The sequence below is a fragment of the Macrobrachium rosenbergii genome, chromosome 27, assembly GCF_040412425.1.
Source record: "Macrobrachium rosenbergii isolate ZJJX-2024 chromosome 27, ASM4041242v1, whole genome shotgun sequence".
NCBI lineage: Eukaryota > Metazoa > Arthropoda > Malacostraca > Decapoda > Palaemonidae > Macrobrachium > Macrobrachium rosenbergii.
The window spans coordinates 26652764-26680663 of record NC_089767.1 but is presented as its reverse complement, the minus strand read 5'-3'; the positions used below and the strand labels follow the sequence as shown (position 1 = coordinate 26680663).

Sequence of the window (27900 nt, the reverse complement as noted above, 5' to 3'; positions counted from 1 at the left end):
GTGGTGTCTTTTCATTTTTCAACGGCTCGATTACCCTCCTTGCATTCTCAGATTTAAACTAACCTTTTCTGCGCTTGCGCCGTTTAGATCATCTCATCTATCTGTCACATTCAGCAAGTCATGTCTTATATTTGCTTTTTCTGCTTTTACATTTTCGTTTTTCACTATAAGTTCTTTTCTTTAAGAACCTGCTGAGATATACACCTGTAATATTATTATTTGCCTCCTTTTTCTCTAGCTTTCATCTTGACCACATTTATCATCCTCATGTATACATACACACACACACATACACACACACACACACATATATATATATATATATATATATATATATATATATATATATATATATATATATATATATATATATATCTGAGAGAGAGAGAGAGAGAGAGAGAGAGAGAGAGAGAGAGAGAGAGAGAGAGAGTAGTTTTATCTATTGTTCTGTTATCTTTACAAGCACAGCTCTTTTGTAAGTTCAGTGTTGAAATACCTCAGACCTTAAAAGCTTACTCACGCTCTCTTGTATGAATGCGCATGCAGCCATGCATGTATCCATAACGCGGAAATGGAGTTATCCGCCTATAGGCCGACTTGTCTACTTGAGGCTTTGTCCATCTGTTACTAACGTCTTGTTTTCATTGATTTCATCATCATGAGCCTGATTATTTTGCCAGTCCGTTGCTTATAAATTGCTGCTTTCGAATTTTGAGTATTGATTTGTATATGTTGAGACTGGTTTGTTCCATCTTATATTTTGTTCGTGTGTGCATACATATACTTTTTATTATCGTCAGTTTCAAAATATGCACACTGGCCCTACTTTCTTGCGGGCTGCTCCAGGAACAAGAACCTGTGCTGGCATAAGGGTAGGATAATCTAACATGAATTATCTTCCCCTTCGGCAGTGCTCAGTGTCGACAGCAGCAGCTCCACAGTCGACAGAGCTCCCCGAGTCAATGACAACAGGGGCGCGCGCATGTTTGCATTTGCATCTTCTACTTTAGTGTTTCTATACGCAAGATCATTTATAATAACTATCAAACCATGTAAATTTCGGCTGTCTGTTTTTTAATGTTAAATATATAAAGGGAGGCACAAAGGTAGTGGATTAAAAGTCAGCTATGTTTACATTTTTATGGAATTTCTGGAATGTTTTGAAAGTTGAAGTTCCCGGTCTCTCGACTCGACATTGCGTCGATAACGTAAGACTTGAGAAAATCTTACATAACCGAAAATACCCTTTGCCACAGATAATAAAGCAGTTAAATTTATCTCGACCCCACAGTAAATAATACTAAAGTCAGACCGGGTTACTGGCGACCGATTTCTCAACCGACAAAAAACTGGAACACGCGTTGCCGACATCGTCTGCTCGCCCAGAAAAAGTTGGAACCTCAATGACGACATAGGTAGAGGTTACCACCGGTGTTGCTTATATCCCGTAGATCTAAATTACCTCTCTCTACACAAGAAGCAGTGGAGTACTCTCATAATGGCGTTATGTCTACGGTGCGTCAAATTCGGCATCGGGGGACGACTGGCGGCGAATAACCCCGGCTGTCGGGTCATCGTCGGGGTGTCCGAAACTTCGACCCCCAAAGCAACTCGGTGTGTCCGGAGTGTCGCGGTCACCAGTCCGAATATTGTGCAGGTCAGTTACACGTTATGTAATTTGTTATGTAATCACGTATGGGTGGGTTGAATGCCCCACGGAGGGTACTGCTGGTACTTGGGGGGTGTGGGGCTTGGGAGGGGGCCTGCCACCCCTTGGTGTCGTCCATAGGTCTGCGAGGCCTAGGCCTATTTTGGGTAGTCTAGATTAATATGCCTGATACAGAAAAGGTGATAGAGCCTAAACTATCTCATATGACCGAAGATATAACAAATTGGGTCAATGTCCAGAAAGGGAGAGATATAAGAAAATAGGTCACACTATAATTTTCACAATATAAAATAATAAAACTTTGTCTCTGAACACTTTTTGAGGAGATTCATATCCGAGATATTAATGATTATCTAAGCATGCTCGAAATCTTACTGGAATTAGTTTGAGGTTTTTTACTGTAATGTTTTAATGTTTCTCAGAAAAACTAGTTCCCATGAATGATTTTCGATTTTTGACTTAAAGGTTAATACCTGTCCCCAACCCCTCCATAGCTAATGGCGAAATTGTGGGTGTTTCCTCATTATAGTGGCCTAAAACGCTTTAAATATGAAAATATTACATTTTACTTTTAATTTTGGTACTTTATGCATGCGGAGTTGTTCTGGACATTCACCCAAATTGGGTCTATAGAAAGGGGGAGGGGCAAACCCTTGACCCCTGCAAGGTCAAGTCACAGTGCCCTACGTTAGGTTAGGATGTTTTAACTTTTGGCAGTTTCAAAAAATAACATATTTAGAGACCCATACCCCCAATCTGCAGTCACCCCATAGCGTGTTTTGGTCATTTTAACCCTTAATGGACGGGCTTCGTCATATGAGTATCTATAACAGGTTTCGAGTAATGGACGTGCAAACTCACACGAGCATTAATATTACGAGCCATACGATTTGGATGAATTTAGCGGAAAAGATGTTCATAGCACTTCAGTGGCCCATAAATGACTTATGGCAACTGTGTAGCTCAGCGCAGAACAAAAACAGAGAGGGGGGTGGGAGGGATAAGTGTGCCTTGAGACTTGATGGGGGGTTAATGTATTGCCCCTTTCTATCTCATGACGTCTTTTTATTTGTTTGCTCATAAATATACTTAGGGATTGCGGTTGGTTTTAGTTCTTATCTTTTATGATAGTATATCAGCTATAATTGTAATTTTGCAAAGAAATATTGGAAAAAACATGTATATCTCACAAAAAGTTACTGCATCTGCCCACCTCAATAAATCTCGTAAATATTTTATAACAAATATACTCAGAATTTGTTACTGGTTTTAGTTCTTATCTGTAATGATACTGTGTTAGCTGTAATTATAATTTTACAAAATAAAATAAATTATTAGAAAAAACCTGTATAACTCAGTATAATTAGCATATTTTTACAAGAGTCTTGTAAAAGAGGCCCCACACAGGGTTGTAAATAGTCACGTTCAACTTAACGTGAAAGGTAGGAAAAATTTTGTAAAAATTTTTTTCTTTCACCATGTGCGTTTGCATATCTTCCTCTTTCCATTGATGTTTTTTTTTTTTCTTAAATTGGCCAACCTTAAAGTTTGCCCATTCTTGGGGTGTGTTTAATATATATTTAGCCTGTCCCTTAGGGGTTAAGGAAGAGTACATTGAGATATGTTTATTAACTAATTTTTGTTATTGAACAGTACTGCCTAGAAAAGTGTGTATTTGATGTCTGACAGGTGAGATAACTTGAAAAAGTTACAATTTTTTGTATATATATATCTAGGTATGTTAATCCCCAAAGAGCTGGTACTAAACATGGTGTCCCATGGATCTTTTCTACACAAAAACAAACAAAAGACTAAATTTCTCAGATCACTTACGTAAATTTTTCAAGTTATCTCACCTGTACTGCATCATAGACACCCTTGTCTATATAGTTCTGTCAGAAAATTTCATTAACAAACAATATCTCTGTATGGAGCACTTCTTTAGAATTACCTTTATTTTTATCATTAGGCTTATATCTTAGCCTATCAACATTTATACTAATGAAGTAAAGGGTCTTAGCCTGTTTTGGCCTTAGCTTTGAAAACGGTTGTTCTTTATAACCTTCATAGGTTATGGTGTCAGGCCTTTCTCGTAACACCCTAGATTTAGGTATTCCATTAGACTTTATGACTTAGGCCTGTTGTAGTAGGACAAGCCTAAATAGGCTGACCTTATTGGAGTCTTGTCTATGCTATTAGTAGCCTAAAATTCAGCTGAGATTCTGGTCTGCTGAGTATAGACCTAGCTTAGGCTATGTCATGGCTGCCATAGGCCAAGTGCTGAGGGTAATTAGTAGCTTAAATATTTAAATAACAGCATTCATGCAAAAATAGTTGAAATATATTTTTAACATTTTAAGCTTAGGGTAATATGCATACAGTGAGCTATTTGTAGTTTCCTCCAGACAGCAAAATTTGACTTGGTTAGTGTCCAGATTCATGTTTTCTTTTCTTCTCAGTAAATGTCTTATCAGTTATATTAGGCCTGCCAATTGGTTGCTAATTGTTGAACCAGTCCAAAGTAACTAATGAAGAAGCTACATCAATTCTCCTGTTGTGTCGTAACCAACAGACACACTTTGTTGTGGAGAGGTGATCCCAAAGCCTTTCCCAGAGTGGAAGATGGGTTCCATCCATAAGTCCCCTTGTTTCTCTCATTTAATTTTGGTGATTTTATTGTACTAGCCACAGTAAAACTGATGTTTGTCTTGACGAAAAGAGCAAGGTAAAAAAAACTTTTCACAGTTTACTGCAATTGGCAATATGCTGATGGTTTTTTAAAATTATTAAATTTTTACTATCCAATTTAAAATTCATTATAAACCAAAAGTAATAAAACTTGCATATACTGCATGTTACTTCAACAGTATTCATTATGCAGTTACCAAATATTTTCAGATTTATTCATGATGCTGTTGCCAGATATTTTCAGATTAAAGTGTTTCAAATAATCTAAGATGATTGGGTGTAAATGTCACTTGATTTCTCAGAAAAAGAGGGGAAATATTTCATGTTCTGTTGACTTAAAGTTTTGTGTCCTAGTTTGTGGATGTTATTGGTTCTGCAAGGAACCTACAAGGAAAAAACGCATGCAAATAATGAACACAACCCCCGACTGGCAGGTATACCAGTGAAATTTTGAATCCTTGCAAAATATGTAGATGTAAAGCAAAAAATGTATTTAATTCAATATCTAGGTAGTCTTTTTCTGTGTGGAGGATATGGGGTTGAAAGTAGTGAGTTTAATGTAAGTTGTTTCATTATGTTGTCGACAACCTTTGATTGTATACAGTATTTTCATATATATATATTGTAATAATACTCAAAGGGATCTGCTGATACAGAAGCAGTTGCCATGTTCCTGGCATAGTTACTGAAAATTTTTCTGTGATGAAACAGGACTTTTTCTCTTTTTTTTTATTATCCACAAAAGTAAAAAATTGGCACCAGGCATTAAACAGTAAAGGGCATGTTAACTCCTCTGGTATTATGTTGCTCAAAGAATCCTTGTGCTCCCAAAATGAAAAATAAGTTCTATCTTCCCATCTTCTGGCACAACCCTTAGGCATGGAGCTCTGCAGTGTTACTCAGTTGGAGAAGGAATGGTTGCCTTTCTTGGTTTTATTTAAAATAGACAATGCTTCTGAAGATTTAATTGTACAGTTTGTATTTTTTGCCAAATGACCTCATGTTTCCATCACTCAGCCAATGTATCACTGGGTATCTCAAAGGTTGATATACTCAGAAGGGTTGCAAGATGACTTGAACAGTGTTAAGTGCTGTACTTGATGTCAGAATCATGGATTGCTGCAAATCTTTCACAATTGTTAATGGATGAACTTTAGCCAGAAACAATGAATGCATGCTGCAAGAATCTGTGAAAGAAAATTGAAGATTTCAAAGGTTTCCCAGAGATCAACGGAGAGGTAAAGAAAATGATATGAACAATACAAGCCAGCAGCCAGGGTATTTTCATGATTAAGAATGAAAACTGCCATCAAAGATGGAAATTTTGATGAAGTAGTAAGAAATTGGTGAGGGGACTTTGTGGTAATAAAATAAGAGAAATGTGAATACAGTAATTAGGAAAAAATTCTTTGGCATCATGTGGAACTCGTGAATACTGTATATGGAACTGACCTCAAACCCCATAATGTTAAAAGTATTTCATGAATCTCATATGATGAAAAATGAATGAAGAGAGGCATGAGTAACTATGATACCATCTTAAATGAAATTAATATAGTACTCTACTTCACATAGAGGCTGGGCTGGACCAGAACCCTGAAAACTGGAAATATTCAGTAACTTCAATTGAATTAGATTAAATGCAATTTACTATTCATACAATACTATACAAGGTTCTTCCACTTTACAGCAACATCTGTACTACATAGTAGTGTGCAGTACGGTACTTGATAAATGAAATCTATAGTAAATATGTATTACATTTATATTTTTTCTTTCAATTTCTTTATCTCTCACACTAAAACATATATTTAAATGAACATGTTTTTCAGGCATGCCCAGAGAGTGAGCTTCCAAATCCATTTCCACCAAGCAGTTTTGGAAGTGCAGTAGAAAAGCAGCAGCAGATGTTTGATTTGGGTTCATCTGCTGGGCAGAATCCTCTCCTCTCTCATGAATCTGATGAATCACCAGTTTATTCTGAGAACCAGGTAGGTTTCTTATTTGTACCAAATAAGAAATGTTCATTATTGTATGTAATCTTAGTAGCTAAGTATTTTTTCATTCAAGAAAATTTTCAAATGGTTTCTCTGAGTAGGCCCATAGTTGGTGATGAAATGCAAGAGCTTTTATGGTTTTATTTCCATTTGGAAAATTGTATGGAAACCTTAATCTTGCAATGATTTTCAGAGTATGGAAAAGTCATTGAAACTGGATGACTATAGATATGGAGTTGAATCGAACCATTTTGTGTATAAATTGTTATTTATATTGCCACTAAAAAAGCAACATCTTAAGTGAAGATCAGTGCTCACATATGGGGTTGTAGTAAATTTTTTGACTTTTTTATTGATTATTTTACATGTGAAAAATGTTTAAGTTGCCTTATCTTTTTGTATACTTCTAAAACTTGTCAAAAACACTTGTAAAGAATAACTAAACATGAAGGTATTACATAAAACAGTGAAAAATATAGGAGCATGACATCTGACTTCTTGCCCATTTTCCTTTCAAGATGTCATGGGGTGCCAAAATTTTCTTTAATCATAATTTTTGGGATTATGTCAGACCAAGCAAGGGGTGAACTTGGACTGGCTTGGGTGATAGACTCAGAGTCATATCAAAAGAGAGAAAGAGTAATTTTCATATAGTTCTGGTTTACACATAAAGCTAAACTAGAGTACATAAGAGGTTATTTGTAGTGAATAGTTGATAAAGTGACAAATGTATGATGATAAACCATGCATAAAATAAAAAATGCAGAAAATAATGCCAGCATATTTTTGCATTGTTTTATAACGTATAAAGTACCAGAAACCTCCCTCAAGCACCCAGATATATGCTTTCCAATGATGGCTGCTCCATTTTCTTTTGTGTCAAGCAATGCCCAAAATCTCTCAAACTTACTCGAAGGTCACCTCAGGCTATGTGGGAACCTTTGACTTGAATATAACTTGATATCTCACAAATTTAACAAGCTGATTCTTGTATGTAAATAGCTAAAGCATATATTGTATGTCATAAGATTTAACTCTTTGGAACTAAATTCAAACATTCAGCGAGGTGGAAATTATCAGAAAAGTAGCAAAATTGGCCAATGTCACCCTGGTTTATAGTACATGTACAGAATATGAGTGCTAACTCTGCAAAAAAAAAAGCATTGACCGTGTATTAACCTTAAAAGAGACAGGCACTGAATGTATGAAGCAAAATTTCCCTTTTGAAGTATATGACTTTAACAACCAAGCAGAATATCTTTCAGCAATTATCTAAGTCATAATTGCATTGCTGGGAGAAAGGAAACTGCTAGTTTGAGCTACCCTGGTTGCAAGACCCTTAATATTAAGAAAATGAAATGCAACACTTAAAAACTATTCAACTAGGTCTGGACTTGTAACAATTGTTAAGGTTCCCTGGGTTATAATTACCTATGGCCAAAAAGCCATCATGGTTACTTAATTTCTCACAAGTTTTCAAGGTGTCTTGGAAAAAGTATATAGATTTAAGATACAGTTATGAGTCAGGAGCTTAAGAATGAACTTTACACAAATCTTAAAGGACACACTATTTGGAGGATTAGTTTTGAGTTGTAATTATTTATTCACAACTCAAACTAAGTGCAGTCCAATATTAAATTTTTTTTCATTAACTAGATTTGGCATCACAATAGCCTCTAATCATGAGTGTCCATCATGGTTGGTGTATGAATGAATAAGTACATGATTTTTGTTTTGTTTTCAGAAGGAATCTTCAAGAAAGAACTCTGTAGATTCTCAAACATACATGCATGAAGTTAGTGGAAATCTCCATTGTTTTGACCCTTTGGGGCTCATTCTTTGTCCAACAGTCAGTAGCCCAGAGCATATTATGGTGAGTTAAATGTATGGTGTAACCAGTTACTTTCATGTTTTGTGCATTGTTACTTTGGGTCTTTAAGACTTATGGATTTCGCTGTGAGAACCTTTACATCATATAGCAGTGATGACTGACGGTTGGAGCTAAGGTAGATAGTTGCTTCCTTGTTCTGATGAAAACTAAAGTTTCAGTATGGATTTATCACCAAGCATAATTAGGTTTATGAACATAGACAAAATTACAGGTAATGCATTGTCTTAAGGTTTAAATTAAATTTTAGGTAATGCTTTGTCTCAAGGTTTAGATAAAATTTCAGCTAATGCTTTATCTCAGTTTAGATGGTAGACACAAAACAAATGAAGGTTCTACTTTTAAAGGCTCTTTAGACTATCCATCATGCTTCCAACAGCATTGTTTTGTTTCTTGTAATTTTTTCTATTCCTTCTGACCACTTAGCTGTAATTTTTATTTTCTCAATTTTTACTGTTGATTTGAAAACAAATTATGTGAGGTAACACCACAGGAGTCCAGCAGTGTGACCCAGGAATCCATTTAAAGTACTCCCATTTCCTTGAATGGTCAGCTAATAGAAAAATATTAAAACTTCTTAATATTAAAGTAATAGAAAATAATATGTTGAACTAACAGTATAAGGTTTGCAAATAGGAATTTTCTGTGAGGTCTGAATTTAATAAAAACTGGATTGAAATAATGAATTTTGAGAGAGAGTTATTGGAACCTAATTTTGGTTTTATGAATAAGCTATCGTAGAGGACATTGTGCTTCCCAGAAAGGAAACTTTAATTGATGTTCTGTATATCCATTTATAGGTGAGAACAATTTAAACTAAGTACATGCATTTGAGTCTAGTCTCCGTTTAACCATTTGGTAGTATAAGATATTCCACTCCAGTGAGATTATATATATTACAGTATGATGATATTTTCATTGCAGGTAGCTGGTTCTGATGTATCTAATTCCAGAGACTATAAATCGAGCATTAAAACTTTCCGGTTACCTCCTGATTCCCTTTGGTATCCAAGAGGATCTCGCCACCAAGGGACTGACATTGTTTGTTCGGTTTTGTACAGTGAATTAGAAAATGAAGTGTTTGAAAAATTTATGGAACCAATAAATGTCAAAACTAACACTGCAGTATTACACTCGGAGAAAAGAGATGTGGAAACTCGTGTATCTGAAGGATGTGCCTTTGACGTAAGTGATTTCATGAAGGACGTTTGCCGTGCAAAGGATAGTGATTTAATGTGTAATGTACCGAATGTGAATTCTCCAAAGTCCAGTAAATTACAGCCTGGTGACAAGCCAAGCATGGAGCAGCTTTCTCATGTTTACAACGTCCTTGCTGAAACGGTAAGTAGTTATAATTTTTCTTTCAGTATACCATATTTGCTTTCTTGTTTGAAAATATGTGCATGTAGGTTATTGCTTCATTGCTTCAAAGTCTTGTATTATACAGCAAACTCTCAAAGATCTGGACTAGAAGATGGGGCAGTATCGAAAGGCTGACCAGAACCTTGAAAAGTTTTATAAGACAAAGTAATATTGCTTTGTACTGTACTGCAATACTGTACTAAAGTTATTAATAATGATAGAATTGATATAAAAGTAATATTGTGGAATATTTCGTTAAGAGAATGAGTGAGCCAGCCTATGGTGTAATTATTTACTTGTTTATCTTCCAATGAAATAATAGTAATAAAGTGAACAGAAAGCTGTTCAAGTAGAATGTGATTCACAAGTAATTAAAAAATATATATTTGTGCTTATCCTTCTTTCACATTTAGTTGAACTTTGTGATACTGTATGTAGACCGTGCTTTTCCCTAACATTTTTTTTATCTTATTTCTCTTTTGTTTTTTGTTTTTGCCTTAATACTTAAAAGATACATATTTACAAAAAAACCATAGTTAAAAGATACATATTTACAAAAAAACCATAGTTACCTACATTTTTCTGGTATTTATGTTTATTTTGTTGGTTTGAACAATTTTTCTAGTTTTGGCTGCTACTTGATCACAAGTGAATTTGTCTGTATTAATGGTAAAGTTTAGATTACGTTAGTGTAGGAAATAAAGAAAGAAAACTAACCACAGGTGTTTTAGCATTGGGTAGCAACATGGGTTGATGTAACTCTTCCATCCAAGTAGGGGCTATTCAGAGGGAATCCAGTAGGGGGATAGAGCTGTCATTGCACCTCACGCAGTGCGCTGTAGGCATTACTTGAGGTTTTTGCAGCATCCCTTCAGCCCCTAGTTGCAACCCCTTTCATTCCTTTTACTGTATCTCTGTTCATATTCTTTCTTCCATCTTACTTTCCACCCTTTCCCAACAACTGATTCATAATGCAACTGCAAGGTTTTCCTCCTGTTGCAGCTTTCAAACCTTTTTACTTTCAGTTTCCATTTCAGCACTGAATGACCTCATAGGTCCCAGCTCTTAGCCTTTGGCCTGAATTGTGTGTTCTTTATTCTATTCAAAAGAAATCACCTTTAGACATTCCAGAATAGGAAATCATGAAAACCTTTGCTTTTAGTTCTTTATTATTTTTCCCAACACTTGTTTTTATCCATTAACTGCCAAAATAGCATTATTATACAGTATGGTGTATATATCACTGGAAAGGAGATATAAAATTTTTTATGATACAGATTTTTTTTTCTCTCTCTCTCAAAAAGTTAGGAAATTTCTGTTCTTGGCTAAATTTTTTGGTATGATTTTCAAAGATACAGTACAGTTATTATGCTTCAGGTTGATACCGAAATCAGAATTTCGTTGTGAAAAAGAAATTTAGAACAAACATTAAAACAATTGACGTATTTCTAAGCTCATAAGCTAAGTGGCAAGCCAAAATGGAGTGTTTTCTGCAGTTGATTTTTGGATCCCCTTCCCTAAGGATGAAGAATAAAGTATTTTAAACTGGTTGAATTATTTTTGTCAGTTTTTTTTTTTTTTTTTTTTTTTTTTTTTTTTTTTTAATGTAAGTTCTGAATTTGAGTTGAATTTTCTTAAATAAGTTTATCTCTTTTTAAGGACTACAAGTTCTGTGGACCAACCAAATGAGTAGTAGTTAAAACAGGTACAGTATTTAGTTATGACCTCTGCAGAGGAGAGTTTATGAATTTAGTGTCAGTTTATTTGGCTGTTTTGATTAGAGACTCAGATTCAGCAAGAAAATATGTAGTAAAGGGGAACATGGCTTTTGAACCTTGAATCACAGGTGGACAGTTGATAAATGATCAGTTAAGTAATGAAGTAACCAAGGGTTTTTGCCAGGAGATACCCCATTGCTTACCACAAAATGTTAATTGTATATCTTGAGTCATTCTCTCCCCCCAACATATAGTATTCTAACATGCCTCTGTGACAGTCTCATATCCTCAGAGGGACCAGTGCCATTTTCATCATGGTAAAGTAAAGGTAGTTTACAGAGACCATTGTTACATTGCACGACTGCCACAGGAATTACCCAAAGAATTTTTTTTTTTTTTGTTGTAAGTGAGAGGGAGAATTAGAGGAGGATAAAGATAAAAAAAAGTTGGACAGCTCAGTAGGTGATAACAAAGATAGTGAGCAAAAGTAAAGAACTGAAAGCTGTGGAGCTTGAGAGTAAAGGGATGTTGCAAAATACCTTAGTGCCCTCTACATTATACAATTCGAAGTATTCTTTTGTTCAAATCCTACAAAGTCCTGCAATGTCACGGGTATGTGATACAGCATGGGTAACATTCTCAGTAGATACTAGAAACAGAAAATTTTTTTATTGTACTAAATCACATACTGTATTTTGGAACTGCATACTTTAATTTATACGGACTGAATAAAAATTGATGTATCTATGTCTTTTGTAACATAATGCATTATTATTTTCATTATTGTTTTTCTTTTTTTAGCTTCCAAAGTTGTTTATTCAGCCTCTTGACTACAAGATTTATGCTCAGCAAATTGTCTTTGAGAATAGGATCCGAGGAAAAGTTACAGTGTAAGTACCATAATTGTGTATAATACAAGAATCTTTTAAAGTGTTTTTTTTTATCATTTGAATGAAAATTTAAATCCCATTTTTGTCAGAAAAGAATCTGTAAATACTACTTCACAGTTTGTGTTTATGAAAATGAAGAGATTTGTGTCGGTGCACGTTTGCTGTCAGCCAGAATGAAGGGTGTTTTATCCACACTCCCCCAGGAATCTCAGGGGTTAAGAAAATGTAAGCTTCATATTGAGGAATTTCAGCTAATAAAACATATTCCTTCAGACTTATAATATCCTAATAAGTAAATAATATTCCAGTAATGTAGCATGCAACATTAAGACTTACTTTAGATAAAAGAGGCCTTATAAATGATACTTGGTGTACTGACTAAATTAGACGATTGATTTATGAGCATGATGAAACACCTGTGATTGAGAGCAAGATCTTTATGGTTAACAAAGTCAGAGTTATTAGTTAAATCCATATGAACAAATCTTGAACTCATATTCATTGTCAAGATTATCTCAGCTGTAGCTATGTTAATTAGATCTAGAAAAGGGGACCTAACTCAGGTGCAGTTCTTGCTTTTCCCAAGGTTGCATGTTAAAGAAATTTGTGAAAATAGAAGCAGTTTGCTAATAGGATGTGATAGTTGCTTAATTGTGTTACTTTGACGGCTTCTATTGAATTAGTGACTTTTCGTGAGATAACTTTTGCCATTTGTGGGTAAAAGCCAGAAGAATTTGTAGGTGTTCTACTTTAGCATTTTTATTAATGTGGTATACAAATACACTATCTATACTAAAATGTTCTAAAGATAGGAATAAAGTACTGGTAGGTTGTTATAAAACAGTCATGAAGATTAAAATAGGTTTAAAATGATAAAGACAGTGGGATTTTTTTATGGTAAAGTAGTAATTTTTTAAAAATAATGTCTCGTTTGGTGAAGTATAAATTATATCTGCCTTTTTTTCAGGGGGTTGATACCATATGTAAAGCAAGTGGCATTGTTAAGGACAGTCGGCCATTTGAAGTTTGCCTTCGTCAAATTTGAAATTTTGAAAATAACAAAACATCCAGAAGATGGCACCATTAGGGTTCGATGGCAGATCCGTGGCATATCAGGCCTAAAAGTATGTGTGTGTTTTTCATGTGTGGAGATGCTGATGATGTTTATCAGTGATATTTTGCAATTTGTGATTCTTATTTTTATTTTGAATACAGTATTTACATCCTTTTCATGATTAGACATGTCTTTGAACAATCTCCAAACTTAATTATTTCATTCATCTAAATTTGACACTTGATGCTTTATGATAGTCTTATAAGTGTAGAAATTAAAGTGGACACTTTAAGAAGAATTTCATATTTTTAAACTATTATGTTTACATGTTTTTTTTTATTTCGTAACAGATATATATTATATACAAGTGCTATATTTAGTGAGTAGTTTCATTTGGTAAGCATTTAATCTGGGTTATAAATGTCCAAAATCAGGCTTAAAAGTAGTATTTGATTACTTGAGTTCTGTATTGTTATTACCATTTAACAGTACCTGAAATTGAAGCACTTTTGCAGAATCATTTGTTTTTCCATGGTACTTTACAGTCAAAGGAAAGTAGCCATGAGGCCAAGTTGATTAATAGTTTGTGACTGATGACACTGGTTGGCTTAATACCAAAATCATAAAGTGAACATTAAAACTATTCTTTCAAGCTGTTCATAGACTGATTGCATTGCTTGTCTTAGTCCTCCCACACCACCCCCTTCCCTTTGGTAACCCAGCACCTACTTGAAGTGAGGGAGTCTTGCATGATGCAAGAAGTATTTGGCAAGAACATCAGGTTAGGTTTTCCAACTCGGCATGTATTACCTCTGCCAGGGCCAGTTCAGAGTCTCCATGCTAAGACTGGACCTCTGGCAATTCTTTTGTCTGTTTTGCTTTTTTCTCTTTTACTACTAATATGTCATCTTCTCAGCGTAATTCCTAGTCAGGGTTTTAATGAGCCTTTTCCAGGTTGTTTTTGTCTTTTGTCCTTTTTGCGTCTATTTCATTTTCTCTGTCATCTCAAATGCAATCTCCATCTTTTTGGCATTCCTCTCCTTCATGTCCCCAGCACTTCCCTTTCCCCGAACCTCTCTAGCATCAAGTCAGTTATCATCTCATATCCTCATAATGTGCCCAAACTATCTCTGTCATGGCCGTCGGCCTTTCTTTGACACTTCAGTGACTTTTGTTGATCCTCTTGTCATCACTCCACTTATCCATCCATCTGCTCGTTCTTATTGTGTTTTCTTTGGTAGTGCTGCTTTTATCCCATACAACATAGCAGGTCTAACCACCAACATATGCACCTTGATCTTCAGCATAATAGGGATTCACTTGTTTTTGGGTACTCATAATACCCCGCTTCAGTAAAATAGCTCAGAGATCTGGAAAAAGTGTTCCAATCTTTTGAAGTAGAGCATTTCTGGTTCTTGGGTGTAGACCAGCTTCAGCTTTTGGTCTTAGCAGAGAAGTGGCTCGAGTGTACTGAAAGAATGAGTGGGTTCTTTTAAAGAATGGCACAAAGCAACTCAAAGCTACGTAAGCTTTTACATGCATAGGATGGTCAAGTGAATGAGACTGCTTTCTTTCTGGATCTGGCAAAGAAACATTGTGCTTGGGCAGGAGAGAAAGAAATGGGCCTTCATTAGTCAGCCAGTCCCATTGCTACTGCATTATTCTTTGCATGGATGCCAAATTGTATTGCTTCAAGTGATCAGCCTTGTGAAAATTTTAAGCAAAGGGAGAAGCATTGAAACTTGGCACTGAGGCATTAACATTAACATTAACATCTCCTGAGAAGAAGATGTCTAGTTCTGAAAGACATATTGTTGGAAGAGAAGTGTTCCTTGACTGCCATTAGCAAAGTACTTGAGCAGCTTGGTTCCCTCAGCACAGTAGGAATTGTTGCCAAGGATCAAACATCTATATTGCTACCTCCTGTAATACCCATTCCACTACTGGAGGAGCTGGTAAGATTGGACTAACAAACCTTTACTAGATAGGATGGCCACAGTTTATGCATATCACTTGTAACAAAGGTCTTACAAGCATTACATATCTTATCTGGTAGACATAAGATACTCACTTCTGCAGAGATACACTTCTGATCATAGACTTCCACAAGTTGCTAGGGCATATTGATGGTGCTTGAAACTGCTGGATCAATGAAAGGAATCTGATCCTATTATCACTGTCAGACCAGAGCTGCTAATCTGTTGATGCTCAACCCCAGGCAGGTAGCTCTCATCAAAGCCACCAGGTCGGACTTCTCCCAGTTGAGATGGAGTCAGGTTTTGACAGTTCACACAAAAGCTGTAGGTACTGAAACAACTCCACTGACTTCACTAGCCAGTTATTTGGGTACCTCTGAAGTCATATGCCTGAATGGTGCACCCATGTTTTCAACGGTGCCAAAACCTGAGTTCAGAATTTCTGAGTGATATCTTTGTTGAAATGTCTGGATTTTAACTAAAAAAATCTTTCCTGCCTATGCAAAATAAACAGTGGATGAATCATGATGTGAAATAAAGCATCCTTCAGGTCAGAGCCATCATTCATCTTGCCTTTGCAACCTCTTACAACAACTGAGTTCCCTTTATCAGCAACAAGCTAATGCCACCCCTTGTTAGCTATTTAGCATGCAAAAGCAAAAACATGGGCTCCAAATTTAAGTGAAAATTGATCACAGATAAAATGCAATTAATAAGAAAGAGGAAAACACTGGGAATACACATGAACGCTGCCAAAGTGTAAAATTCACAAAAGTAACCAAGCTGTCTTTATGTATAAGAAAATACTAGGACTGAAAATATTTGATAAGCTGGGAAAATCACACACTTATGTTTAACAGAAATTAAAGCAGAGAGGTGAAAGGGAAAAAGGAGAATATGTAAGTGAATGACGAATGAAAAAGAGCCAGATATCTAGACAAGCCAGGGAAACTCTCCACAAAGCTATTATTACAGATACAAACAGGAGGGTTTTGGTTGCTTTTTACTGTGTTTCTTGGTTGTAAGCATGCTTTGACACTCAATCCGATTCTGTCTCGTAGACAAAAGATTGTTGGGTTTGACGATGTGTTAGACCATTAATTTGGCTCAATTAAGATTGATTGTGGTGTAATTAGTTGTTCAAGTTAACTGATCATGAAGGGGGTTACAATTCTGAAAGTTTTCACTAATGTTCAATGAAGGGGATTACAGTTCTGAAAATTTTCACCAATGCTCAAATTGGAAATTATTGTAGTTTGAATGCAGAGACCACAGTCACAAGAAAATTCAAATTATATGGAAAGTCAGCATAGTCAGTTTGGTTTGATTTTTATACCAATCAGATTTTTTTGTCAAATTACACAGGTTTCACAATGAATTGGTATTATATACTGGAAATTTGGACATGTTGGCCATGAAAATAATAACCCAATTTTTTATTATTGCTGAGAATAGTAGTTTGTCATTTGTATGTAATTAGTAACTGATTGGAAAATCAAATGCCATTAACCCTTAAACGCCTGTTGGACGTAGCAAACGTCGACTAAAATTGTCTGTTGAATGCCGAGTGGACGTAGCAAACGTTGACTACAAAAAATTTCAACCTTCGGTCAACTTTGACTCAACCGAAATGGTCGAAAAACACAATTGTAAGCTAAAACTCTTACATTCTAGTAATATTCAATCATGTACCTTCATTTTGCAACAGATTAGAAGTCTCTAGCACAATATTTCGATTTATGGTGAATTTTTAAAAAAAACTTTTTCTTACGCCCCTCGCGGTAACTCGGCCAAAAATTTCAGAAATTCTTTCGTCATTTTGTTGTAATTTTTGCACTGTTCTATATTAGCCGTTACATAAAGTTTTATATATGAAAATGTGCGCAATTTCATGTAGAATACAACAGAAAATAACTCATGGTTGTAGCTTTTATCAGTTTTGAAATATTTTCATATAAATCACGATAACTGCCAAAATTTCAACCTTCGGTCAACTTTGACTCGACTGAAATGGTCAAAAAACGCAATTGTAAGCTAAAACTCTTACATTCTAGTAATATTCAATCATTTACCTTCATTTTGCAACCAATTGGAAGTCTCTAGCACAATATTTCGATTTATGGTGAATTTTTGAAAAAACTTTTTCCTTACGTCCGCGCCAGAAATTCTTTCGTCACGTTGTTGTAATGTTTGCACTGTTTTATATTAGTCGTTACATAAAGTTTTATATATGGAAATGTGCGCAATTTCATGTAGAATACAACAGAAAATAACTCATGGTTGTAGCTTTTATCAGTTTTGAAATATTTTCATATAAATCACGATAACTGCCAAAATTTCAACCTTCGGTCAACTTTGACTCGACTGAAATGGTAAAAAAACGCAATTATAAGCTAAAACTCTTACATTCTAGTAATATTCAATCATGTACCTTCATTTTGCAACAAACTGGAAGTCTCTAGCACAATATTTCGATTTATGGTGAATTTCTGAAAAAAATTTTTCCTTACGTCTGCTTGTAGCGTAACTCGGCTGAACATCTCAGAAATTCTCGTCATGTTGTCGTAATGTTTGCATCGTTTTACATTAGTCGTTACATAAACTTTTATATATGAAAATGTGTGCAATTTCTCATGTAGAATACAACAGAAATTAGCTCATGGTTGTAGCTTTTATCAGTTTTGAAATATTTTCACATAAATCACAATAACTGCCAAAATTTCAACCTTCAGTCAACTTTAACTCGACCAAAATGGTCAAAAAACGCAATTGTAAGCTGAAACTCTTACATTCTAGTAATATTCAATCGTTTACCTTCATTTTGCAATAAATTGGAAGTCTCTAGCACAATATTTCGATTTATGGTGAATTTTTTAAAAACATTTTCCTTACGTCTCTTGCTGGTAACTCGGCCGAACATCTCAGAAATTCTTTCGTCTCGTTGTCGTAATATTTGCACCGTTTTATATTAGTCGTTACATAAAGTTTTACATATGAAAATGTGCGCAATTTCATTTACAATACAACAAAAAATAACTCATGGTTTTAGCTTTTATCAGTTTTGAAATATTTTCATATAAATCATGATAAATAGAAAAAATTCGACTTTCGGTCAACTTTAACTCAACCGAAATGGTCGAAAACTGCAATTGTAAGCTAAAACACTTACAGTCTAGTAATATTCAATCAATTAGCTTCATTTTTAACAAACGGGAAGTCTCTAGCACAATATTTCAATTTATGGTGAATTTAAAAAAAAAAAAAAAAATTTTTTACGTCCCGTGGCGTTTAATTCATGCATCATTTTGTGATAATATTTTCTCTGTGTTGCTTTGATCGTTTTAAAATTTGTTATATACCAAAATCATCGCAATTTAGTGTACAATACAATTAAAAAAATTAAGTCATTAGCTTTAATCGTTTTGCTTACAGCGATTTGTATACAATTATATACGAGTTTTTTTTTCGCTGTCATATATTCCAATATTTATATATGATAATGATATTTTTTTTCATTTCTGATGGTTGCATACTAAACTTCAGGCAATGACAAAAAAAAAATGAGCCAAAAATGAACTTTTAATCTTAAAAACTAAGTGTGCTGTGATTTTTTGAAAAAAACTTTATTTTCCGCTTGGGCGCTAACTCACCGAACGCCGCCGGCATACGGGAGACGTTTTTGTAAATAGGGCTTCGGCGTTAAAGGGTTAAAAGAAAGTGATTTTGGTAATGTTTTTTAATTGTGCTTTTAGCACAAGTAAAAAACTACTTTTTTCCTAATCAAGTAGTTAACCTTGTCACTGAGTTATATACAGTATTTTGTTTCATTTGTAAATTGTATTCCAGGCAATGATTCAGTTTTGGAAGATCAAGTTGTGGAACTGGAAAACTGTTCAAGACCAAATGGAAAGTTGGTACGATGGATATTCTACTTTCTTTGTTGGTGGGGATGGTCTCGTTTACAAGCATATTGCAGATAGTGTAAGTATAGCTTGATTTTTCTTACTACTAAGAATTCTGGTATTGCAATGTTTTTTTTTTCCAGTAATCTTGGTCATTGTCATGATGTGGTATAATGCTTCACTAAAGAGGAACATGTAGGCCTTAGACATCACATAACATAATATGCAGGGGCCTGAACTTTTATTGTAAATCTAATTGATTTTTAAATAAAGGTAGTTAATAGTTGCTACAAGCTTAAAAATTCTAGAACAAATACAATATATGTAGTACATATGTACTCTTATATACAGTACATATGTACTCTGTTTCATCAGAATGTATGGTACACATAAATATACTGATAATTGTTATAGTTATATATCAATGGAATTTGTGAATGTTATGTTAATTTTTTTGGTAATATTGTGATGGCTATATACTCGGAAGAAGTGTATTGCAAACCTCTTTTTGAAGGGGCTGGCTTTTCAGAGCTATTTCTTCAGGTAGCTTATATGCCTCATCCTAAGCGAATATGACTGCTGTTTGCTGTGAACCACTTGCATGCATTTCTTCCACAAAATACCTCCCAACAAAAATAATTTTGTGTCACTTCATTCTATGAATATGAAAAAACTCACATATTTTCCTTGCTTGTTCCAGATGATGCCAGACGAGGAGCACACTGTGATTGAGAAGGGTCCCCTTGCCGCTAAATTAGCGGCTCTCCTTGGTTTAGCACATCGACCTAATCTTGGGGATGCTAGCTCTCCGTTACCCTTTGATTTGAGTTCTTTATCAATGATGCACAAAGAGGACGAGGAAACGTACTCCCAGTTAATGTTACCCCTGGAGAGAATACAGTAATTTATCTGGTGCATGGGATCTTATTTGTTGTCATTCATTGTGATGTAGGGGGTACTGTATTTTGTGAAGTTGGAGTATCTTGTGCTCTATCATGTACCAGTGCTCTTTTCTGTATAGCATTTGAAATGAGGGCAGTTGGTACATGATAGTTTGAACAAGAATTTTTGAGCTCATTGTATAGAACATTTATAAAGGTGATAGTACTGTATTTGAAACAGTGTGAGTATGGAGAAACTGTTGTAAGTGATTTTTGCTGCAAAATTTGTACCGAGTATTGGGAAATTTAACAAAAATATTTTTCATTAGTAAGAGGGTAGATATGTACTGTATTTGTTGACCTTAGATTAGTAGGGACTCTCATTGCAGTGTAGTTGGTATATGTATTTTTAACTAGTAAAATGAGAAATTATTTAGATGAGCTCAAAATATTCAAGGTATTAACTTTGCAAATGCTTTTTAATAAGTTATATTTACTTTTATGCAAATGGTTTTAAAGAAGTTATATTTACATTGGAGAAGCAAATTTGTTATATTTTTGGAATTACTTAAGAAGTACGAGCAGTGCTTCATTTTGGGGTCTTAGTTTGGTAAGGTTTTCATTGGTTATGAGTGACTTGTATGAAATGTTTGAGCATTGCTCTATTGCAGGTGATGTACTAAAGCCACTAAACTGAAATCTTATGAAAAGAAAATATGATTTAATGTTAAGACAAAACGACACTATTTTTTTATTTAAATAAAACCAATATGGCCAGGACATCATGAAATCTATTTCAAGTAATATGGAAAGCATAATATGGTAGAGATAATGAGACTGTTTTGGTGTTATATTGAAGGAAAGTTTTGCATCTCCCTTCAAAAATTGAGACTTTTCATAAGAGAGGTATGAGATCAAGAAGAGCACAAAAGAAAATACTCATGACTACTATTTTCCTATACCACATATTGATGCATCAACAAACTAAGTTTGTTTGCACTGAATATAAAGAATATCCTGACTTGCATTTAGTGACGTGTCATCTTAATTACTTTATATCTGAAGACAAACACATGCCTTTGGGCTTGCTTCCACAAAGTGGTTGAACCAAACCATCAAGTCAAGATTAACTCGGTGAATTGGCATAAGAATTACAGTGTTCTACTTGCATGTCTTAGAAGATATCAAAGTAGGTGTCCAGGTTAGTGGATAGTTTGCATTCAATAGTGAGCTGAAATTCTCAGCTTTCATAGGGCTGGCTCATAGAATTGCAATCTTATGTAACTTGACAGGAAAAGATTCTTTTTGACGTTTTGTGGTTGTAATTTTCTCATGGAAAAAAGTAGTTTGATGACCAGCTATATATAAGGGGTTCGTGGTGTGGTCCTGATATCAGTTGCCATTATATTCATCTTTATTCAGCTGTCCAAAGGAATTAATGGTAGTAGAGATATAGGAATTGTATTCCAACTGTGCATGTTAAGTACATCTGCCCCCCATCTAGATTGTAAGACAGAACAACCATAATAATTTAGTCTGCCAGCATTTGTACATCTTGCAAAGAAGTGATTCTCTCTCTCTCACACATATATGTACAGTCTTGTAAGAAAGGGACATCCTTCATGGGAAGTCATCTTTAAACATTTTAGAATTACATCAAGAATGCCTTGCTTGGTCAACATTTTTTGGCACAGCCCTCATCCCACATCAACTAGGGCAGTGGTTCACTCCCGTCCTACCACATACTAGTCCATCCAGATGCAAATGGTTACCAGTGTCTGTTGGGGACAAAAAAAAAGTCTTTGGACTAGCAGTATCTTCCCCAAGGAGTTGCTTTGAAGCTAGAAGGATGGACCCTTTTGGCACCACCCTGTCTAAAAGAGAAAATTGCTTAGGATGAAAAATTTATAAATATTACAAATACGTAGAAAGTAAATATTAAAGTTATTGAATTTTTGTATGCTATTTCATTGTAGACATTGAAATTTGCATTTGCAATGATAACATCTGCCAATGCATGTATAAAAACAATTTATGCTCCATCCATTTTAGTTTTTATGCCAGACACAAATTCGTAAAATTTAGTGATTGACAAGACTACTAAAGTCGAATCATTTTCTAATCTTGGCAATATTTGTGTTGCTTTCAAATAGGGAAAGTGTCATTTGTTTTTATTTGAAGAAAAATTGCTTTTTGCTTATTGGGAAGAGTTTGATGTCTTTTATTAGTGTTGCCAAAGCAGTATTAAAGAGTAAGTATATTGGGCATTATTTTTTGGTGCAGGAGGGGTGAAGTAACAGGAAACCACTACAGAAAGAGCATACGTGTGGGTTATTCTACATTAGATGAATTTTGCAGGTACTGTATAGGTGAATTATGTTTGTTTTTTCTCTTGGTCATTACCTGTAAAATTGAAGGTTCAAGTAGGTATAGCAATAAATTTCTTTTGATTCTGATGGATTCAGTGAACTTCAGAGTTACTAGAAGTTCATTACTGTGAAGTACTGTATAAGAATTTCATTGGAGATTGGCAGCATTTCTTTATATTAGGTTAGTAAGCTATAGCCTCAGTCACGTTTTTGGTCTATAATTGGTAATTTCTGAATATTGAGCCAGATCTGTAGTCCAAGGTAAGTTGCTGAGATTTTTATATAGTTTTAATTCTTTTCATACTTTCTGCAGCTGATGGTAAGTACTAAATTCACGTATTGTAGTTAGGTGTTTGCAGTGTACCTTCCTGTTGTGTGACCTACTCAGAAGATAAGGCAGTACTGTTGAATATCATAACCACACAATAGAACATTTGATGCAAAGGTGTACTGATTGCTCAAAAACTACTCCAGTGTAGGATTTGGCTGCCATAATAGATTCTCTCTCACACGGTAGAGTTGTCTGCAATATTAACTTGTTAAGTTTGTAAAGAGAATGCCACCACAAAAATTTTCAGTGTTCATTAACTGGAAATTCTACAGCAGAAGTTTTGAAATTGTCCTGAAAATTCTTTAGATCAGTAAATTGAAATTTTGTTCCATAAGTCATGTTAAGTTGGTGTAAATATTGACATATGTTGAATCTTTGCTCATTTAAGTATCTAAGAAAACAAGACACTGGCACAATTGATTCTACTATGACCAAGTTAAATTAAAAACGTTGAAATTATTTTGATGTATGGATATTTTGTGAATACCATGCACAACACAATTCCAGTCCCTGAGTGTAGAGAATATATAAAATTTATCATTATCATCTGTTAAAGTTTTTATATCAACTTTCCCTTCATGTGATTGAATACATCCAGTAATTAGGTCTCCCTCCATTCTTCTGCCTTTTGCACTTTGTGTAAATTCTCCTTTGGTGCTGGTTTTCTTAATCCCCCCCTTTTTTTTTCCTTCAAAATTCTTGGCCTTCCATCTGGTCTTTGTCATGCTACTCCCTTTACTTTCTGGAGTGACCTTTCCTCACATTTTCATTGAAGTCTTGAGAATTTTCATTTCATCCTATAAGTAAATTTTTTTAAAAGTTGCAGTTTAAAAGATGAAGTACATGGGGTTATTCAGAAGAGCAAATACCTTGAGCCAGACCTATGAGAGTATAATTTAACTTGCTAGTCTGGTAAAAAATGCTGAGGATTAGTATTTCGTGCAAAGTGAGTTGATAGTACATAATGCCTTAATTTGAATAATGAAATTAATTTGACTCGGTGCAAGTTTTTGGCACTAGTCTGGTCATTGTTTTGAGTTAATTTCAGTTGCCTTTGTAGGAGGTGTAGGCAATGAGGAATTGATAAGCAATCCAGTGTATATATATAGTATCTGTTTTAGACTTGTGATGTGGTGCTATATATAATAAAAAAATGGTAAAAGCTTCAGTAAGTAATGCTTTACAAATTTTTGCGCCATAAACAAATTTGCAACTTGAGGTAAACTTTTTAGGAATCCTCTTGACAAGAGGGGAAGATAGTTGGTACCATATTATGAAGGGTTTGCTTCGTATTTTGTTAACCTTGTTATGATAATTGAGATATTCCAGATGCTTTGAAATGTTCCTATTCATGCTGCATCCGGTCTTATGTTATTTGTATCCCGTGATCACTAGAATAGCTATCGAACTGTTTTTCAGAAATGTGCAGTACTGTACATGAGATCCTGTATTAACAGACATATAATGAAAACAAGTTCTATGAAATCTTAATCTCTCCTGAGTCACTTGGCACATTACTAATTCCATTCCAGTGAAATTCTTCACTTTTTATTTAAATTAACTCTTCCAGAATTAACAGCTTGTTGGCTAGCTTTAACATCTAATTTCCTTGTGAACCTATGATATACTGTATTGGATTTTGAAATATTGTGTATCCGCAGTTGTTGCAAAGTGTTTTATTTGGGTTGATTTAGTACATGTTGACAGGTTCATGAAATAGTGATGCTTCTGCATGTGAAAAAGGACATCAAAGAAGTTTATTTTGTTGGAGATACTTAAGCAAATTCCGTATAAATGGTTTTCACCATAATTTTTGCATGTGTTACGTGCATCATAAAAGCTGTGGAGTAAGGACTATTAAGGTGGGGATTTTCCAACAGATTTTATTTTTTATTAATGTAACATATGCTGAGCCAGTTCTTCACTAAACATATTTGCCCTGTGTTCTGGTTAAACTACTTAATAATAATAATAGTTATCTAGAGGATTCTAGCATGAAAAACACAACTGCAATATCTTTGGTAGGTTTCTTATTGCTTATATGACACTGTTGATAATGATGACCATCTAGTTTTCAATTTAGAATGCATAGAAGTGAAGCTTTCTTTTTTGCTGTGTAATAAACTTGATATTATATGATAGCTCTATGAAGTCTTAATCCAGCAGAGGTAATATTATAGCCACCAAAACCCACCATACTCTCTGGTTATAAAACACCTCATAGATCTTTTTTTTATAGGATGTGAAACAGCAGCACTCATTTATATGAATTCATATTGTGTGTGAGTTTAGTCATGAGGACATTCTCCAAAGTGTAGAAGGAATTTTATGTTAAATGCCAAGCTCAGATGTGGACAAAACATTTTGTCTTTTTTTCCCATATGTATGATTTTGCTCACGGATATCTTAGTGTTTTATTAGATATTCTTTTGTTATTCTTAATAAAAAGCCAATTGCATTCTTTTAGATGTGTGTGGTGTCATTCTTATCTGCTAGAAACTGATAATTGTGTTCAGGTTTAAATTATAGTGTTTTGAATAACAGGTTTTATTTGTGGAAAAAAATACTGTATAAGATTACAGATTTTAATATTGGGAAAAAATGGTAATGTCTTTGAGTTTTTGAAGTGCATTTGTTATTTTTCAGTAATGTTCATAACTGAAATGGGTATTAGGAATTGAGGTTTTCTGTTTATCCATCAGGGTTACTTTTAAGTAGGTACCAATGTAAGATTTGCATTTCAGTTTTTTACAGTTCTATTTTTTCTTAATCTATTTAAATTTTATTTAATCTAAAAAAACATTTTATAGTCCTTATAGTAATAATAAATAGTTTTTAAAATTTGTCATTAAAATTTACATGACGTTTTATTTTTTTAAATGTAGTGACAGTATACCACTGTCATATGCATCCATCTTCTTTAAAAGCAAAAAATATTTTGCTAATGTATGTACTGGAAGCAAGTATATTAGTAAATTTAACAGATTTACATTTTCATCTGTTAGGATTACAAAAGAGATTAGTTATACTGTAGTACTACATCTTTGTAACCAATATTAACTTTTGAAATGTGCTATATAACTGGTGCAAGACTTAAGTTCTACGATCTTCATCTTAGTTCATGGGCTTGGCTCATACAAATTTGTTAACATGTTGTGAAAAGATTCTAAGTTTTCCTGTTCTTCATGGGAAGGGAATCTTGCAGTAGATTGTCAGACTTACCTACTCTAACCTCTGGGTAGGAACGGTATCAGAAGTAGTGAAAAGATTAGCTTGGCCTTATTGAATAAGCCACTAACTGATCATGCATAAACCTTAGGCCAAAGAGAACATAATACAAGTGATTGAACTGCCCAGTTATAACCTAACAAGAAGTTGGCATTGTTCAATCAATATATCTATACTATAGTCATTCTCATACATAGTTTCCATTAAGAACTCTGGTTTAATGAATTATAGCAGTAGTAGGCAGTGGCATTAGTTGTCTTAATTTGGTCACTTGAAATGCTCTCTTTCTCTCTTCTCTTGGCTTAGTAATCTTAAAAACTGTAGATACCTATATTAATAGCAATACTGTGATTTTGTGGGATGCTGGCATTCAGAGATTGTAATGTCTGTCTGGTATTTTGTATGAATGAGATTCTCTTGTGATATGGTGGCGAAGATATTGTTGGTGAAAGAAATATTTTGCAATTTTGAAATTATTTTTCTTGGTGATGTATTAGAGACTATTAACTGTAAAGTAAACTGCAGAACCAAATATTTTTTTGTTATGTTGTAAAAAGTGTATATATATTGTATAGCATAAGTTGAAGGTGGTTCATCATATGCTATTAGTTTTTCCTTTTTTCCTGTGTAAATAAAGGTATTAGGACTGTCATGCTAAACTGTACATATCTGATAATTGTTGTTTCATGAAAATGAAATAATTATCTCATGATCTAGTGTTTCATTCCTTAAGCTGTACAAATACAGGTATCCTTCCAGTTGGCAAAAAGATATAAAACTGGTGCCATCGTGCCATAGGACAAAAACATTGTGTCCATATGTAGATGATGTAGATTTGTTTTACGATAACAGTTTTGCTTATTAGAAACTTAATACAACTTGTCAAGAATTAACCCATCATCATTGTTGATGAATATAGATAACTTTCATGTAACGAAAATTAGTGTCAATAATCAGAATCATTAAACTGAAAAATTTTTCTGTTCATTGGTATGATGTATGATAAAGAATGATGGTGTATATAACTCCAAGGTAAGCAGGGAATTATTCAGAACAAACTAAGGTAACTGCACATTTAATAGAAGAAAAATAAAGCCAGTTAGGTGATCCACATTAGTGAATATGTATAACAAATTATCTCTGCATATTTTTAGTGTCTTATTTTTCCAAAACTGGCAATAACCTATTATTTTTCCCTCCGATGATTGTGGCTGTATGCTTTTTGTACTTAAAAGGGATGTCTATCATAATTTATACAAGTGACCATCATGCACAGATTTGCATGTAGGGAAATCATCTGTCCATCCATCATTGTTTGTCACTTGCCATGTCATTGCAACTACTAATTAATGGTTAAAAGGATTCCAGTCACACTTGTTATAAGATAGACCATGGTGCATATACTCATAAGCATCAAGGGAGCTTGCCTGTCAGCATGTTATGCCTTGTCATCAGAATTCCTCTTGCACAGTTGAAGGGATTTCAGATAAACATGGTACAAGGATAGACCAGCATACATAGATGTGTATGATGGAGGACCATCCGCTTGTTTGTCCATCAGTAGGTCTGTCATACTTTTTTATACTAACATGGTTGAAGGGATTTTGGCCAAACCTTGTACAAAAATCGAAGACCGTTATGCATAAGTGCAACACTTGAGTTTACCTGGTTTCATCAATCAGCTGATGTTTATTAGGGACAATGTATTACTTTAGCAACACACTCGGAATGCTAATAGATCCAGTTCATTTTTTATGCAATTAATATGTTTTGTTTAAAGATTTCAACTTTATTAACAATGAACTGAGCAATCATCCTCACCATATTCCTAGCCGCTTTGATAACTTATTCATAGCTTTTCTTTTCTGCTCCATCCTAACCATGGATGTGTCCACAGTAAACAGACATTTTAGGTGACATCATTTGCTGGCATTAGATGTTACATTT

The 27900-nt window shown here is 34.3% G+C and overlaps 1 protein-coding gene across 2 annotated transcripts; it reads left to right on the top strand.

Moving 5' to 3' along the window:
* Positions 1–1186: 1186 nt before the first annotated feature.
* Positions 1187–26665, top strand: LOC136853511 (uncharacterized). 2 transcript variants are annotated; one of them, XM_067129173.1, is made up of 8 exons: positions 1187–1657; positions 6190–6348; positions 8099–8227; positions 9167–9583; positions 12124–12212; positions 13180–13336; positions 19089–19223; positions 19845–26665. In XM_067129173.1, exons 1-8 carry the CDS (start codon positions 1499–1501, stop codon positions 20046–20048), a joined length of 1449 nt encoding a protein of 482 aa, XP_066985274.1. In that variant the 5' UTR covers positions 1187–1498; the 3' UTR covers positions 20049–26665. The 2 variants fall into 2 exon arrangements, with proteins under 2 accessions (XP_066985274.1, XP_066985275.1); XM_067129174.1 differs by having other exon boundaries at positions 1368–1657; positions 8102–8227.
* The last annotated feature ends 1235 nt before the right edge of the window (positions 26666–27900 follow it).